Consider the following 16,725-nt stretch of genomic DNA (forward strand, 5'->3'; position numbering starts at 1 on the left):
AGCGGCTTTCATGACAGACAGCCATCTCTAAAAGACTCAGGGTCAGCTCTCCATTTTTGCTCCAGTGGACATGGTTTCAACTGCATGAGAGAGCTGCTGATTTACCTTTGTCCTGAGGGAACTACTGGGTAGTGAGTGTTGCATCAGAGGCCCTGCTGCTGCTGGGTTTTGTGCAGTGAGGTGCAGCGATGCAGATAGAGATGGGTAGTATAGAGCTGACACAGGACATTATTGCATGACAGAGTGTAGTTGCTTTCCTGTAACCATTTTACATGAAATCCAGGCTGAATAAGACAATCCAGCTTTTGCTCTGCCTTACTCTTTGTACCTTGTGAGATGTAGAAAAATAAATGGGTTAATTGGAAGAACATAAATGACTTGGCTCAAAATAAGCCTGAATCTATCATCAAGATTGACATGATTCAGTTGGATTTTTTATATATATGAAAACTATATGCTCACGGTCACTTTATTAAGTACACCTGTTCTAATCACTCATGGCAGCAACTCAATGCATTTAAAGCTTGACAACGTGGTCAGGATGACCTGCTGAAGTTGAAGCTGAGCATCAGAGGAATGGGAAGACAGGCAATCAGTCACTTGTTACAAGCGAGCTATGCAGAAGAGCATTTGTCAATGCAAAACACACAGAACGATGAAGCAGAAGAGCTATAGCAGCCGAAGAGCATGCTCCTCTCTGTTAGCTAAAAACAGGAAAATGAGGCTACAATTTACACCTAGATTGAACAATAGAAGACTGGAAAAACATTGTCTCGTCTGGATTTCTACTTCAACATTCGTTTGGTAGGATCAGAATTGGGCTTAAACATAAAAAAGATCCGGTCTTGTACAAGAGGTTCAGGCTGTCTGGGTGTGGTGTAATAGTGTGGGGATATTTTCTTGGCATACTTTGGACCCCTTAGAAGCAACTGAGCTTCAATTAAATGCCACAGTATTCCCAAATATTGTTGTCCATCCCTTTATATCTATTCACTTTTGATGACTTCTTCCAGCAGGTTGACACGCCATGTCACAAAGCTCAAATCATCACAAACTGGCTGCTTGAACGCAACTATCAGGTCAGTATGAATCAAAATCTCTGAAGAATGCTTCAAGCATCTTGTTGAATCTATACCATGAAGAACTGAGGCAGTTGTGGCCCCTGTGTGTGACCAATGTTTATACTACTCTTACGTAAAAGTCAGTCTAGTGACTGTGAAATAGCACCATCATTTGGACATTACCAATAACTACAGTTTGATTAATTATGCTATCAGGTCAGTAAAGCTGACTGTAGCTCCAGTCTACTCCATCTCCATTATTAACTGTGCTACGGTGTGGTGAATGGATGTGGGCGTGCACAGGAAAAGGAAGCACAAAGGGAAGAAAAGCAGTCATGTAAATTCATGTTTTAATCAACATTTGAAAACAAACTGGACAAATGAAAGACTGCTTCTGCTTTTATAAACTATGTGTGGCTTTTAGGTTTTAAATCATTTAAGAAATCACATTTTTTTCCAGAGAAAAAGAAACTAAAAGACACTTAAAAAAAAAGAAAAGAAAAGCAGATTTTCAGAAAGTAAGGAGTAACATCTCTAAAGTGTTATCACTGACACAGTCTCTCTTTCAGCGCTGTAAAGCAAACCAAAGGATCAAATGAAAGCACAGTCTCAAGCCCATACAGTTTGAACATGTGGTCCTCAGAGGATACAGGGCAGAAGATGAGGGAGATGAGCGATAAGCAGATTGTGTCTACGTACACAGGGACTGTTTTCTATCAACCCAACAGCTGACCTCAGATTTAGTGAAATTACCAAATAGTTCAACAGCAGAAAAATGACTAACAGTGAACACTAAAATTTAAAAATCAGGTTACTTTATTTGTTTTCCCTAAATAATCTCCTCAAAGCCCCCAAATTTCTGAAGGAGATTGTAGTATTAGTTTTACTTTTAACTCTGATTTTAATTTTTTGAAAGACAAATCTGGCATTTTGTGATTTTAGTTTCACTCTGCAGTACAACATGAGTCGTGGGTATTAGTCTCATGTTTATTTGGTCTTGTCAGAGGTGAGACGCTGCACAAACAAACAACTGGGTCCAACACATCTTACATCCCAAATCTGCTGGGAAACAAGGAAAAATGTGAGCTGGCTGAAGGACAAGACAGTAACATACATGAATATATAGACATCATTGGTAGAGGGGTAAGCCATATTTCTTTCAATAGCAAATTGACATGTAATAACATTAAGGCTTGTTGGTAAGGAAGAAATATATATCCCCCCATGAAATCCCCTCCCAATCTGTCTTTATTGTCTCTTAAACTAAATCAGGGCTGAACTGCTGAGACGAAACAATCTCACCTTTAAAATGCTGTTCACAAAAGATGATGCAAAAATTTGAACAAAAACAAGAAAGCGCATAATTAAAAAAAAAAAAAAAATTCTCTTTTTTTTTTGCAGTTTGTGTTATTCTAAGGGACTGAATGCAGGGTGATATTACAGCTGAAATCAGTGAAGCTACACACAGTATCAGAACAATTACAGTTGACATTCAGATAGAGTCCAATCAGACAACAGATTTTCTAGAGATCATCCTGAAGGGTGGGGGGCAGCAGTCTGATGAAAATGAAGGAACATAAGGAAAGGACAGAGTCCAGACAGGGGGTGGAGGAAAAAAATAATAAGAGTGTTCTTTTGCCTTTCTAATGATGACAGAAAAGCTGAAGTGGATGTTACAACTACTGTGTATCTACACTGGATGGTCAAATGAAAATGCCCTCCCATCTTCCTCTCCATCTCCCCAAAACCTCCCTGTCACATTTTTTTTTTTTTTTTTTTTTTACCCCCCAACCAGAATCTTCCAGTAAGTGCCCTACCGCGGCTCCTTCCTAATGTACTTAAAACAGGCTAACTCCATTTAAATACAAACCTTAAAGTGTGGCACCCCCCCCTCCCACCCAGAAATGACATCCCTGTCTCACAAAGTATAAAAAATGTTCGCCCAACCCCTGGACCTATTATTACACACTTTTTTTTTCTCAAAAATCTTTAACTTGCCCACCCACCCAGCGACACCACTAGCAACCAAACCTAGCCCCCTTTTATTATGTACTGAAAACAAACCCCATAAATTCTCCTCCTCCATTTCCAATTCTGTCTTAACTGCTGAATATTTCGTGAAGATCTCCAATGATAATCTGGATATCACCACTGCCAAACAAATAATACTCCCAGATCGACCTGCAACGTTGCGCTACACACACACACACAAAAAAAAATAAAAAAATCACTTTGGGGGCTGATTTGGAAACTGGCAGTGCACACCCTCCCCATTCCCCTCTTCTCGTCATGCGCCCTCTACCAGAAATCCCGGCGGTGATAGGCGTCTGGATCGCAGTATTTGGTCACCACCACCCTGTTGGCAAACTTCCTGCCTGTCAGCCCCTGCATGGCCTTCTGGGAGTCAAAAACTGATGTGAACTCCACAAAGATCTGAAATTTTTTTAAAAAGATTAAAAAAATAAAAAAAAAAAAGCAGTGAGGGCTTGTAACATCTCACAGCATTGTTTACCACAAGTCAAATGTAAACGGCTCCTACCTTGCCGGTTCCAGGCACTTCCAGGCCATCGACAGGTCGAGGTATCTCAATGCTTTTAACTTGGCCGTACTTGCTGCACTCATCCCTGACGTCCTCCACAATCTCCTCGTACTCTTCGTCATCCAACAGCTCTTCAGGGGCCACCATGTTCATCAGGCACAACACCTCCGTGGGCAGACCGCCCATCTGAGTCACGGAGCTGTTCAGACCTGGCACCTGCAGCGTCACTGGAGTCTGGTTTATACTCGACTGGAAGGAGACACACAAAGGTTAGATGAGGCATTTTATAGCACAGCTTTCTCTACATTTTACAGTAAACTGTATAAAGCCAACAATTTAATATTCTTTACATCCATTTTCACAGCTAAAAAAACAAAAACTACTGGCCACTGCCACCCACCAGACAAACAATCTCAGTCCAGCTTAAACTCAGTTTGGTCTCCAATCACCGTTTTCGTAAGTGTGGTTGCAGCTTTAACCCTAGGTAGTGTCGGCTGCTGGTTCATAAAATATTGAGAAAATGTGTTTTCGGGTGAACACGTTTTAACTGATTTCATGCAGAGCTTCAGTCAGCAGTATTTCATTGGCCATAGCCGATTAGTAATAAATACGATCTGTTTCATATTTTATTATTATTGTACCGTATCCAATTGAATCCGAATGGATGTACTACACAGAGATTAGTTCAGGCAGTGATAAGGAAAGTGCTGCTACATGCATTTTTCCTGCTTTTATTATAAAATAATAATTATAAAATAATAATAAAAGCAGGGGGAGGCAACTAAAAATGTACTACATTTAGATGTGCACTTGTAAATGGTTAAATTTAAGAGTAACTTCATGAATTGCTGGAGAAGAGTGGCCAAACAATCTTTATGCATTTTACACTCTCTAAAAGAGCATCGATCCTCCCACCACCCGCTGTCATCTGTCCAGCTCCTGGACACTTACCAGAGTTGCGTTCTTCGATCCCACACTGGCTCTTTGCACCAGAAGCTTCTTGTCTCCCAGCTGCATGCCGTTCAGTCCAGCAATAGCCTATAATGACATAACAACGTTGAAAACCATGCCTTCAAAAACTCATACTACAGAGATAGCATTGTATATTCTGTTGGACTGGTTACCTGGTCATTAAGGTTGACATCAACATATTCACAAAAGGCATATCCTTTGGATAGGCCTGTGGCGCTGTCCTTCACCAGGTTAAAAGCCTTCAGAGGGCCAAATGACGTCAACAGCTCTTTCACCTAGCACACATGATGCATAAAGGTCACTGCAAGGCATTTCCAATGGTTTCCAACAGGTCTCATGAACACCAGACACTCCCAACATGACACCACTGTTCAAGATGTGTTACTGGGTAACATGACAGCAAACATAAAAAGAATAACACAATGCTCCTTCTCTTTCGCTTCTTCCAACAGTAAGTATAGTGTCTCTATGTTTCAATACTAGTGGAAATTATATGCCGATGTATGCACATTTTTTTTTCAGAAAAGCACAAGAAAGAACAGAGTACACTCTGGGGTTCTTTAACCTTTAGTCATGTGAGAAATACAGGACTCAAAGTATAACAGAATGCAATGTAGTGTTGTTTGGGCCATTTTGCAAGGTGAGTGTGTAAGTGTATTGTGCAGAACAATTGATACTGAACAAGCTGTACTGCACTTATAAGAAAATATGAGCTGTTTAAGGCACAAACACTGACCTGGTCATCATTCAGGTAGTTAGGCAAGCCACCAATGAAGAGCTTGTGAGCAGAGTCTGGGACTACTGTGGACACCACACCTGCAGGAGCAGCAACAGACAGAAACATTAATGGAGAAATTGAGTTCACACAGATTACAATTTGCTGAGAATTGTGCCAGAAGTAATTAGAGTTAAAAACCATTAATTGTCTGTATACCAGGCACATAGACACTGGGGTTCTCGCTCATGCCGGGCAGGGGCTGGTAATCGTGGGGACGGCGAATCTTAAGACTCTGGCCTTGAAAGATGATGCCATCAAAGGCCATTGCCTGTGTTGTTTCATCCACAGAACGGAACTACACAAGACAAAAGATGGCTGACTTCAAAACTGCGTATTTTAATAAGGTTTTAGTATTATACCAAGAGAGAACAATCAGTGTTCATGGGAAAATTGACTCACCTCAAGGAAGGCAAAGTTCTTATCCTGATTGATCTGTACTGCAAGAACGGGATTGCCGGGGGCCTGAGTAAGACCACCCAAACGCATCTGGGCATTAAAGAAGTCCATCATTGACTCCTAAACATAAGGGAGGGGAAAAAATAATAGATTGTGTTAATTTGCACAATAACAACCAAACACAAGTATAAATTACTGCAGGATGTTTATAGGGCAGGAGCCAAAGTCAAATGCTCTCCTGTTACTCACCTCTGTGATACCAAAGGGGATATTGCCCACATAGAGCCGACGAGCCTGTCGGGTCATCTGGCTACCCACTACAGGTACTGGGGTTGGAGTAACAGCCAGGCCATCTGGAGTCATGGTCGGCAGGAGGGCTGTAGCTGGGATCTGGCCTGCAGCTGGAGCGTGAAGACAGGAAATATTTAACAACCTCATTCTGTTGTTTCAATAAAGCCATGTGGCAGATTAATACGCACATAAACGTGGAACTATTATGCTCATTTCTATTCTTCATATTTTGCATTTTTGGACTCCATTAATCATTTTTCATCTTAAGCTGGGCCTTGGTATAGCCCCTTAGTTCTACTATGTTTCTGTTAAGGGTGAAAACGAGTAATTTTACACACACTGACTATGTTTAAAATATGATGGGAAAATAAGGAAGAGCATAATAGATCCACTTTAAAGGTGTCTTTCATTCAAGTAAGGCAGAATCAAATATTGTAGTAAACATATAAATAGATGAGACGAGAAGGAAAATGGATGGTTACCTTGCATGGCTTTGTACTGCATGGGAGTGATGTGTTCAAAACCAGGTGGAGGGACATCCCAGTACTTCTTCACCTTCTTCTTCTTCTCACGGTGGGGAGAACGGCTGTTTGAGGAACACACAATCATCATGTAACATATCTCTCATTAGCTCACACTGGACTACTACAGGAAACGATGGTTTGATTTCAGAAATGAACAAAACAGACTACATTTCAATCACAACACTGTAAAACTCATGTTAAAGATGATAAAAGGGATAGAAAACCCTCATCCAGGCAGTTATTTACATACTAAACGGTAGACAGAATCTAAGAAGATAATTAAAATCCAGTTGCTGCAGTAATGCACAAACCAGCTTTGTGTTAGTTTGCTGTATTACCTTCCAGCATTGTCCTGGGGGAAGCTGGATGGTGAGCTGAAATGACATCGGAAGGGTTTCACATTTCTCTCAAATAATAAACACATTAACCAACATTTCCACTTGACAAAATTAGAGCTTCCATTTTGAATACAAGTCAGTCACTAAGTGAGCCTCACAGCTGGCACGAATTCAAACTATTAATGAGGCAATGAAAGCATAAATTACATCGTTAAAAATTGAGGAGCCAGATATTACATCTTTTTAACTACTCACACTGCATATCTGCAAGTAACGCGTTTTATACTGGTACCGAGAAAGAAAAGAGTCAAGCAGCAGTCAAGCAAAGAGGTCACATTCACAGCCAATAAGAAGCAGGAAACTGGAAAACTTTGCAGAAGTCCGCAAGAGAGTGAACATAATGAAGCAGTCACAAAGGAGATGTGTGACTTCAAATGAGAAGTTATTGTATATAAATGCAATCCAAAGGTGAAAGTGAAGGAAAGACTGGCTAATCGTGAGCATAAACACATACGGTTATGTGTTGCCCCGTCAACAGGCAAGCTTTCATCTCTTTGGTATCAAAGATGATGTTCTTAGAAGAACGGACAATTTTCCCACAGCAAGAAGCTTAACGAGATTTGATCAAAGACTGCAGATCAGGCTTGTCACGAGAAAAAGTGGGAGCACATTTCAGAGACACCCGATATTATGCAACTTCAGAGTGAATATGCAAATAATCTACGTTTCAGAAAAGATTCTTTCTGGAGTTTTATTAATAGACCTGAAATTCTTTTTAAAAAACAGTTTTGACTCTTGATATTCTGCATGATGAGTTCCACAGTCGACAGGAAGTGGCAGAAGCTCATTGCCTAAGCTAGTTTTTAGTTCTGATTAATGTGTTTAAGTGCATTTGTTGTCCTGAACAGCAACACAATATGCTATTAAGACAGAAAAACCAAACAAACAAACAAAAGAAAAAGAACAGATGACAGCAAAAGCCAGGAAGGAGAGGGCTGCATTTTGCAAACATAACAAATTTTTATAGTGTCAGTTTTTTGTGCGCATGTTCTTGAGTTTGGAATTTGCAGCCACCTACTGTGCGGCACGATGTCAGTGCAAAGTCGAGGGTGTTTAGACAAGCTGGTGTTTCAACACATTTGTATTGCATATATATAGGGCAATTTAAAACTTCAAAAATTTAGTGTTTACATGTTTGTGAGATCCAAGTTTACTTGGACTCACAAGTAGCTTTCATCATTGTACTAAGAAGGTGTCCAGAGGTTAATATAATCTGATCTATTCTTTGCAGATGCTTTATTTTCGGCCAGTGTGATGACTATACAATGTACACTACATTCCAGTATAGTGGGGCGATTCTTGATGCAACACAGTAGCTTTGACTGCTTGTTGGCCCAGATGTGGTACTAACCTGCGTCTGTGTCTCCGCTCCTTACTGTCTCCACGGCGGTCTCTGCTGCGTCTGTCCCTGTCTCTGCTCCTCCTCTTCCTCTCTCTGCTGCGACTGCGGGACGAGGACCGACGGTGGTGGCGGTTCTCTTTGTCCCTTTCAGCTGTAGGAATTAAATATTAAGTGTTTAATAACTTGCATGACTGCACATAAATGGGATACATAGCTAGCTGGGGATATACACCAATTAGCCACAGCATTAAAACCAGTGAGAGGTGACACTTAACACTGATCATCTTGTGGATGTTTAATTGAAATGTACAATCCACATCCAACTACACCTCGTTCCCACTGCCTTGCACTCCTAGATAGCAAAAGAAAAAAAAAAACTGCAAGGGCCATGAAGAATGGCTCAAAGGATTAACACAGCCTCAAAACTGCATCATAACAATTTGAAAGAGTATTTGTAGGATCCATTCAGACAAGCTGGATACAGAATATCCACTCACAACCTACAGGACCCAAAAAGATCCACTGCTCCCTGTCTATGGTTGAACAAAAAGCCCATGTCCATAGGCCACAAGGTATTTCTGAAGCCCTATGGAGACCACACAATATTAGTCCTGTGTACCGTATGGGTGTACACATAGCTTAATTTACAGATTGGTAAAATAAACTAAATAAACTTTACATAGACATAAGACCATAAGCCTTGTAGTGCTATACAGCAGGATATTTGAAATTATAAGGAAATGCTAAAGTGGTTACGTTAGCATTTTATAAATAAATACTGGTTATGGTAGCATTTTAAAAACAAGACCACAGCTTTTATAGATTAATAACGTGAATAACAGCTCGTAGAATTTAATAAACCCCATCCACTACACGGATGCAGCTCATAGTGTGCGTGTATCTATACAAATCTACCTTGAAAACAGTCTGTGTCGGATAAGTTTTTTTTTAACTGGTACAGTTACTGGTTGTGTGTCGAAAAGTTAGAGGCAATAATCTAGTAGTAATAGTAATCTGGATTAGAAACGTTCAGTGCACGCAACAGCTGCAAAGAATGAATGCTAGCTGCACCAATTATTCAGTCAGCTGGTCTTGACTCATGATATAAACTTACAATGCTTTAAAGAAACAGTAACCTTTATTTAGTTTGTATTTGGTTACCGGTAAACTTACAGAAAAGTCGGAAAAATGCTCATCCAACAGAATAAAATGACGAGCAATATTCCCGTAAAACTGTAGGCTAGTAATTTGCTAATACTGTTCCAGTAAATAGACATGGCCACAGTAGGATACACTGATGGCGGCCTGTACAAACAAAGGCACCATTGGCGTTTCTAAATGCTGATGCAAAAAGAAAAAGTGATTTACCTTGTTTGTTTTCAGATAACTGTCTTTCGAATTCGTCGAAGTCCGACATCTCTCTGCTGAAGCCTGCTACGCTTTCGGAGATTGCGTTGCTCAGTTGGCGGTGGCTAGCTTAAGCTAGCAACAAAGTGAACAACACTTTTAAAAACAAGTGTCTTGCAGATGCAGCTCCGGAAAGTTAGCCTCGACTAGTAGCTTACCTAACGACAGATTTATCGAAAATGTTTAACTAGAACATATATTAGCGGCAAAGTATTTGTTTACAACGTAACAGCAGAATCATTGATAAAGAAAACGTGTTCGCATGGGTTAGCCTGCTAACGTTAGCTAACTAGCTTGTAGCAAAGTCCAGAAGAATAGTGGGCCCGTGGCTCCTAGCTAGCTACCAACGCCGAATGAATGAGCTTCTTTTCGGAGCCCAAAGCGGATCCGGGGAGTTAATGATCCACGGGAGCCAGTTGTTCGGCTTTACAAGACAAATATATGCGCTTTCAAATATTTCGAAGCTAGAGAAAACAATTAAGACTTCGGTATGCCCGCTTTTTTTGCTCCGTCTCCCTGGAGCTCCGTGACACAGGAAGTTGATGAATGCCTTGTTTCCGGTGAGTGAGAAAGAAGAGACGCTCCGGTGTCCGTTTTCGCTTGTTTTTTATTCTTTTCCCATCAGAGTTAATTTATCTGCTAAGGACATGTTGAGTCCCAAAGTGTCAAAGTTTTATTTTGTAGTTCAAGTGAAGATGAAACCTTTAACTTCAGTCTTAAACTGCTTTTTTTTTTTTTTTACTTCTTCCTTAGGGGTCGCCACAGGCCTCCATATCACTCTCTCTTCTTACCTTCAACATCAGCCCAACACTTGAAATAATCCCACCCACACTCTGAACCCATCTGTCACTCCTACTGCAAACCTGACTGCTGTCTTGTCTTCTGGCTCAGGGCCTGGACAACTTGCTGTAATTACTGAAATCATGAATTCTACCAAAAAATCCTGAAGCAAAACATTCTGTCCATAAGTTTGTGCCCTGAGGCTTACTTGGGTTATGGAGCAGGGCAATGATCTGAAACACACCAGTAAGTCCACCTCTAAAAAAGTTTTGGAGTGGCCTATTTAAAGTCTGGATTTAAATGTGATTGAGATGCTTTGGTATGACCTTAAACAAGTCATTTCTGCTGCAAAACTTTCCAAGGTGGCTGAATTAAAACAATTTGGCAAACAACAGTGGGCCAAAATTCCTCCACAGCGATGTGAATGAGTCAGTGCCAGTTATTGCAAACACTTGATTGCAGTTCTTTTTTCCCCTTAATAAATGAAATATTGTATTTACTTGGGTTGTCTTTGGCTAGTATTAAAACATTTTTAATGATCTAAAACACGCAAGTCTGACAAATGTGCAAAAAACTAAGAACCGAAGAAGAGGGAAACACTTTTTCACAGCACTGTGAGCTTTGACAATCACACTCACCCGTTTTCACCCATTTAAACATCAATTTGGAACTTTTTGGACTGACATGTTGGACAGTATCAAAGCAGTAAAAATGAGGAAATATCTTTGGAAAAATTATCCTCCATCCCTTCAGTCGAATCTCTGAGACATAGAAGCTGGTCTGGTATCTGGTGGTACCACAATAACTTACTAAGACATTTTATCACCTATTTATTGTAACCTGACGTCTCCTCACATCTTACCCAGCACCAGCAATGCAACAAATCCATTAAAGTAGAAATAAAATTAGAAGTTCGCACTACTTATCAGAAATGAAATCTTTTAATTAGTATTATGTTTTAACAGTAGAGTTCATGAGTCATAAACAGTGGAGCTGTGCAATTTTACAGACAAATAAATCTACATTTTCGTATGAAATCTATGCTGTAATGAATTCTGAGTCTTACTATACATTAGGTGAATAATACGTTACATTATTTAAACACTGCACACTGGTATGACCTTTAAAAGGCTCTGCAGCAGATTCACTGTCTGCTCTTTAGCTCCACAACCAAACACTAAAATGGCTTGAGTTCCACAAATTGGAGTACTTATCACTGTTAGGAAAACAGGTTATTGAGATATGAGGTCACAGTATTCCACTGTAACTTAGTCTGTTTTATTCTAACAGAACTTACTGTCTCACTTCACTGGAACACACACTATACATTACTGTACATTATAGTCAATGTGTGTGCCACTTTGAAATGTAAAAGATCCCTATAAACTACAGCTCACTGAAGATCTCTTTAACATGCACTTGCAGCGGCATCGAGAAAGCATTGAGAAGGAATAAAACATCTTTTGTCATCATGAGAAAGCTGCTTTTGCTAAAGTTGTAAGTGACACTGTAAAAATGTTTCACAATTTTTCACAAGGAACCAAAAGTTACACAATGTTACAGAAAACCAGTATAGTAATAATCATTTTAAAGGCTCCAAAACCGTATTTTACAAAAATGTGTTAGTGTCACAATGCATTACAGAAGCCTCGGTATCAGAAGCATAAGAAATGACATCTACTGTAATTTAGTGCAGGTCATGTACAAAAAAGGATTAGTGCACTCCTCAGTGAAACAACAGAGTAATGCAGACACAAGAGCAGCTGGAAGTCATATTACTATTATTACTAACCCTTAAGCAACCAAGATATTTTAATGACTAACATGACAGAGTGGTCATTTATGACCCTATTATTGATGTTTACCATACCTAAGCGGTTTAGATATTCTAATTTGTTCCAAGGTCAGATCCACCAAAGCTTTATGCCATAGTTGGCTGGTTTAGAAGGAATGCATTGCCTGAAACTCCACCTGCCTCTGAAATCTACCAAGTGTTCATTCATGCTGCAAAATGATCTTGACAGTAAAACACTGAACCCGTAACCTCTAGCTGATTCAGATTTTGTAAACAGAAAAGGAAACAACAGTGCAGCTCTGCACAATAAAGGCTGAGCCCTAAATGAGGTAAGCTAAAGACGCTCATTTAAGTACTGAAAAAAGCAGTCTCCTCTATAATCCTGGTAAAGACACATTGTTTTTCACCAAATCTGGATCACACAGACATACCCTCCTGGCCTCAACAACAGAAGCGTGTTTTTTTTCTTTCTGTCTGCAGCAGGCACCCCACATCCTCAATACCCACTGCAGTGAAGATTTGTCGAAGGACAAACAACAAACGTGTAGGATGTTTGTAAAAGTAACACGTGAAGGGTTTGTCCCAGGTTACATGGCCACAACCAGATTGCTGAGATAGCAAAATAATAATAAATAATAACAATAAAATGATCTTAATATTGTTTCTTGGGAGTGAGCTAGCCAGCAGAACCTAACTGCCTTTCCTTTTACTACTCAAACCACAGTTGTTGTTTAGAGAGATCTCCCATTATTCTCTCTTTCTTTCCTTAGTGTCTGAACCTGTAGGAGATGGGCAGAAGCAGGTTATTCTTCTTCAGGGCTTGGACTCTGTTAAGTGTCTCTTCATCCAGGGCAGTGTAGCAGCGCCGGGCATAATCCAGCAGCTTCTCCTTGGATGGATCGAACTCCCCCACCTCTGCCACCTTCTCTGGGGCGACTAGCAGCAGCTCAGCAATGGGCGTGGTAGACGCCACTGTGTTGCGGTCAACGCCATGAATTTGGAAGGCTTTGGACATATTTTTTAGTCGCTGGTATGTAAGTAGGATCTTCTTGTAACGGAAAAGCACTCCAGCAGCATCTTTCACTGAAGAAGAAAAACACACAGGTGAGTCAGCTACAATCTCATGAGCATTGTGGTAACTCATGACCATAGTATGTAAAAGACAGATTAAACAGCCAGGATGTAACACAGCGGTTTGTGAAATACTATTTTTAACCATTAACTTGACATTTTTGTGGCCAGATGTCACAAATCTGACTGAGAAAGAGAGGGCAGTGCACACTCACACCACAGGTAGCGACTTGTACGTCAAAAGGCATCCACACACTAAATCATAACTACATTTTATCATCTATTGTATTTTAAATGGGACCACATTTTACAGAATTAACCTAATGCTGTATTAAACAAGATTAGAAACTAACGATTGAAACTATCAGCTCATCAGGAATCAAGTGTATTCTTTTTATGGGTTAAATTTTTTCAACCAGGAGTTGCAGCCTGCTGGTCATTAGAAAGAACACAGGTTTAAGACACCCAGTATCGTAGTCCCTCGGTCTTGGACCCAAGGCTTTTGTGATTTGCTATCAGTTTTGTGATTTGTTGCACTTCATGTTGTGTGTTTTGTTGTTTTAATCACCTCTTGGTTTCAGTTAGTTTGCTCCTGCTCTGCTCTGTCTTTATGTTTTGTTAATCAGTCAACAACACCCAAAAGCCATGTCCAGCTTTTATATACAGTCAGTATTAAGGACACTGCAATGTTGAGATTTTCCCTTCCTCACCTCTTTGTCGCTCTCTTGGAGGTCTGAAGACCCGCCTTCTTTTTAACTGTCTGTTGCTGTTAATGGCGTCTGACATCACATCTTCCCCTGATATCATTTCCTCCTCCTCAATGTAGCTATCCTGCTCAAGATACTCATCTGATTCTCCCAATAGTGAAAGGGAATCTGACGAGACAAAAATGTTCTATTTAACTAAACCCAATAGTTAAAAGACAACATGTATAAAGCACTGATTGCATTCAGTTAATTACGGTGATTCAAAGCTTTATGCCGTGTCATGTATATTACCTGGACGTACGTTGCTATGCCCACTCATTTCATTCATGGATGACCTTGCAGCACTGCTACTGTTGCCACTGCTGCCACTGGCTGTACTGGAAGTACTATGGCTATGGCCTTGCAGAATGGCTTGGGATTGTGTGGAGTTGAAGAGAGCATTCATAGATGCAAGCTGATTGGTCAATGGACTGGACACGTGGTTTTTCGAAGTCACCATAGTTGGAGGACCAGGCCTTCGCTGCATAAAGTGACGTGAGGGGAAATGCTGAGAGTCGGTCTTCTGTTGTTCTACAAAAAGAAGGAAACCTGAGAATCTGCAAGCTAAGCCCAAATATATGAAATAAAGTATAACATTAACAGGCTGTTTGGGTATGTCTAATTATGACTTTTCAAATTTTTACCAGCAGGACGATCTTCCTCTCTTCTTGCCCTCCAGTTAAATCGTCTTGATTCATATCCTTAAGAGAAAAAAATAACAAGAGATAAAAAATTATTTTTGATTCTAATAGACTTGCTAAAAAATCAGTTTCTCGTTGACCAACTAACATTAATGAACCCATCTTCTCCCCCAGTGACAGATAGGATAGCTGCCAGTCCCCTACATGGATTAACCACGGGTAAAACTGTTGGATGTGTTATTAACTCACACCTGCCCCCTGTCCTCACCATTACTGTATTGGCTCTGACTCTGCTCCTGTCCATGGCTCTTTGTGGAAAAGATGAAGCGGTCCAGCTGGCAACGGAGAAAGTCCCTCTCCTCTTCCAAGTCCTCAATTCTTTTCTGAAGCCAAGAGTTTTTCTCTAGAGAGATCTGCAGCTGGGTCCGCAGGTTGGTGATCACCATGTAGGAATTGTTGACTGGAGATGGTCCAGCAGATGACGGTGACTCTGAAGAGTATCGATGGATAGTTAGTCTGGCCAATAACTAATAATGCACATCAACAGATTGTGTGTATGGAATTAAGTTATTGTAGAGTAGATTTAAAGTATTGATGCGGATGTTCACCATCAAAATTTTGATCACTCTGGTTAAAAAATCCCTGCTGCTCAAAGTTGCCCTCCTCATAGGGGATGGAAATTTCATAGGCGTCCTCATTTTTTGGCGCTGAGAAGAGACAACGTAAACAAATTAATTATCATGCTTGACCCAAAGACAGGACGGCCATATGTGCTGGGACCACTTCTAAATCTTACTCTGCAGGTGGAGTGAGCCTGCGTGGCTCTTGGATGTGGACGCAGCATCATTCCTGTTTCCGTCTTCCATCTCACACCACAGACAAACCTTTGCTTGGTGCACAGTTTAAAAGGTGTCTTCAGTGACTTTGTTACATTTAGCGATGATGTGCTCACATTTATCTAAACAGCTACAGCTCACCGGAAACCTTTCACAACGTGGGGGTGTTGTGCTTTATGCATACGCAGTGAGCCTACAAAGCATAGCTAATTTTATCACACAGCTCTCTCCCATGCAATTAGAAATTAAAACAGTGAAACTGATTGTATTACTCAAACATAAGTTTGTAGCGCCCTGCTACGGCGCTCAGAAGAGAGCCCTATGTTAGCGTCCTGTAATATTAGCACAAAAAATTAGCTACAATATAAAATTACAATCCATTTCTTTCTGCACCCTCAAGTTTAATGATTTCACTCTCACATTGTTAAAATCCCCGAGTTACGAATATCATCTGCAGAAACTGTTACATACCACTTTATGTTTGTAATAACTTAGTCTTGCACATGTAATAAGACGTTATAACTCCGTCATATCTCCATTTCACCAGTTCGTCGGCTAGCTAACAAGCTAACAATAACAATTATCGGGGTTTTTTTTTTCTACCGAGACTCTGACGTCACTTCCGGATGACCGCCCGCTGCAGATACTTTTATTTTAGGAAAAGTGTTGGGGTTTTTTGAACGACGGTATTTAATGCGTGTGTATAGTTAAATATATAAGTAAATATAAACGTTTAGGTATATTTATATAAAATGTATATATTATTTGAAGATATTTGGGAAACCTTTTACTTTTAAACTCATGTTTCTTGATAAAATGTTACTTGTAAAAAAACAAAAATAAAATACCGTAACTTCCACTCACTTGTTTCGAAACATTTCATTGTTTTTCCTCTGGTGTAGGAAAACTACAGGACAGGTTGAACAGGTGACGAGGTGTCAGGTTTCAGCTTTGTCTACTGGTCGCTTCTGACAAACTGTATGCGGAAGGACAACAAAAGCGTAGAAACATTTGACTTTTAAGTACTCAACAACGTAGAAGGGGGTAAGTGTTCTGTTTTGAGTTTGTGTGTTTTTTGTTTGGTAAAATGTTTTTTTTTAGCTCATGTAAACAGTAAAATCTGTTTGTAAAAGGCGTTAAAGGCGCAT

General features: G+C 40.2%; 2 protein-coding genes across 6 annotated transcripts; both read right to left on the reverse strand.

Moving 5' to 3' along the window:
• Positions 1-1,394: 1,394 nt before the first annotated feature.
• u2af2a (U2 small nuclear RNA auxiliary factor 2a) lies at positions 1,395-10,412 on the reverse strand. 4 transcript variants are annotated; one of them, XM_082550361.1, is made up of 12 exons: positions 9,670-10,412; positions 8,311-8,452; positions 6,900-6,935; positions 6,520-6,623; positions 5,996-6,147; positions 5,750-5,866; positions 5,489-5,645; positions 5,309-5,388; positions 4,725-4,847; positions 4,552-4,638; positions 3,601-3,849; positions 1,395-3,494 (listed from the first exon to the last, which is right to left on the reverse strand). In XM_082550361.1, the coding sequence occupies exons 1-12, from the start codon at positions 9,716-9,718 to the stop codon at positions 3,360-3,362; spliced, it is 1,431 nt and encodes a 476-aa protein (XP_082406487.1). In that variant the 5' UTR covers positions 9,719-10,412; the 3' UTR covers positions 1,395-3,359. The 4 variants fall into 4 exon arrangements, with proteins under 4 accessions (XP_082406487.1, XP_082406488.1, XP_082406485.1 ...); XM_082550362.1 differs by having other exon boundaries at positions 5,507-5,645; positions 9,670-10,406; XM_082550359.1 differs by lacking the exon at positions 9,670-10,412 and adding an exon at positions 8,577-8,759.
• A 998-nt stretch (positions 10,413-11,410) lies between these two features.
• On the reverse strand, positions 11,411-16,177 carry LOC309717561 (coiled-coil domain-containing protein 106-like). Of its 2 annotated transcripts, none has more exons than XM_082552235.1 (8): positions 16,049-16,177; positions 15,538-15,630; positions 15,350-15,448; positions 15,010-15,231; positions 14,745-14,801; positions 14,353-14,631; positions 14,065-14,229; positions 11,411-13,366 (listed from the first exon to the last, which is right to left on the reverse strand). In XM_082552235.1, the coding sequence occupies exons 2-8, from the start codon at positions 15,605-15,607 to the stop codon at positions 13,050-13,052; spliced, it is 1,209 nt and encodes a 402-aa protein (XP_082408361.1). In that variant the 5' UTR covers positions 15,608-15,630; positions 16,049-16,177; the 3' UTR covers positions 11,411-13,049. The 2 variants fall into 2 exon arrangements, with proteins under 2 accessions (XP_082408361.1, XP_082408362.1); XM_082552236.1 differs by having other exon boundaries at positions 15,538-15,625; positions 16,049-16,157.
• Between the last annotated feature and the right edge of the window lie 548 nt (positions 16,178-16,725).

This window comes from Aulonocara stuartgranti (genome assembly GCF_965226115.1).
Source record: "Aulonocara stuartgranti genome assembly, chromosome: 11".
Classification (NCBI taxonomy): domain Eukaryota; kingdom Metazoa; phylum Chordata; class Actinopteri; order Cichliformes; family Cichlidae; genus Aulonocara; species Aulonocara stuartgranti.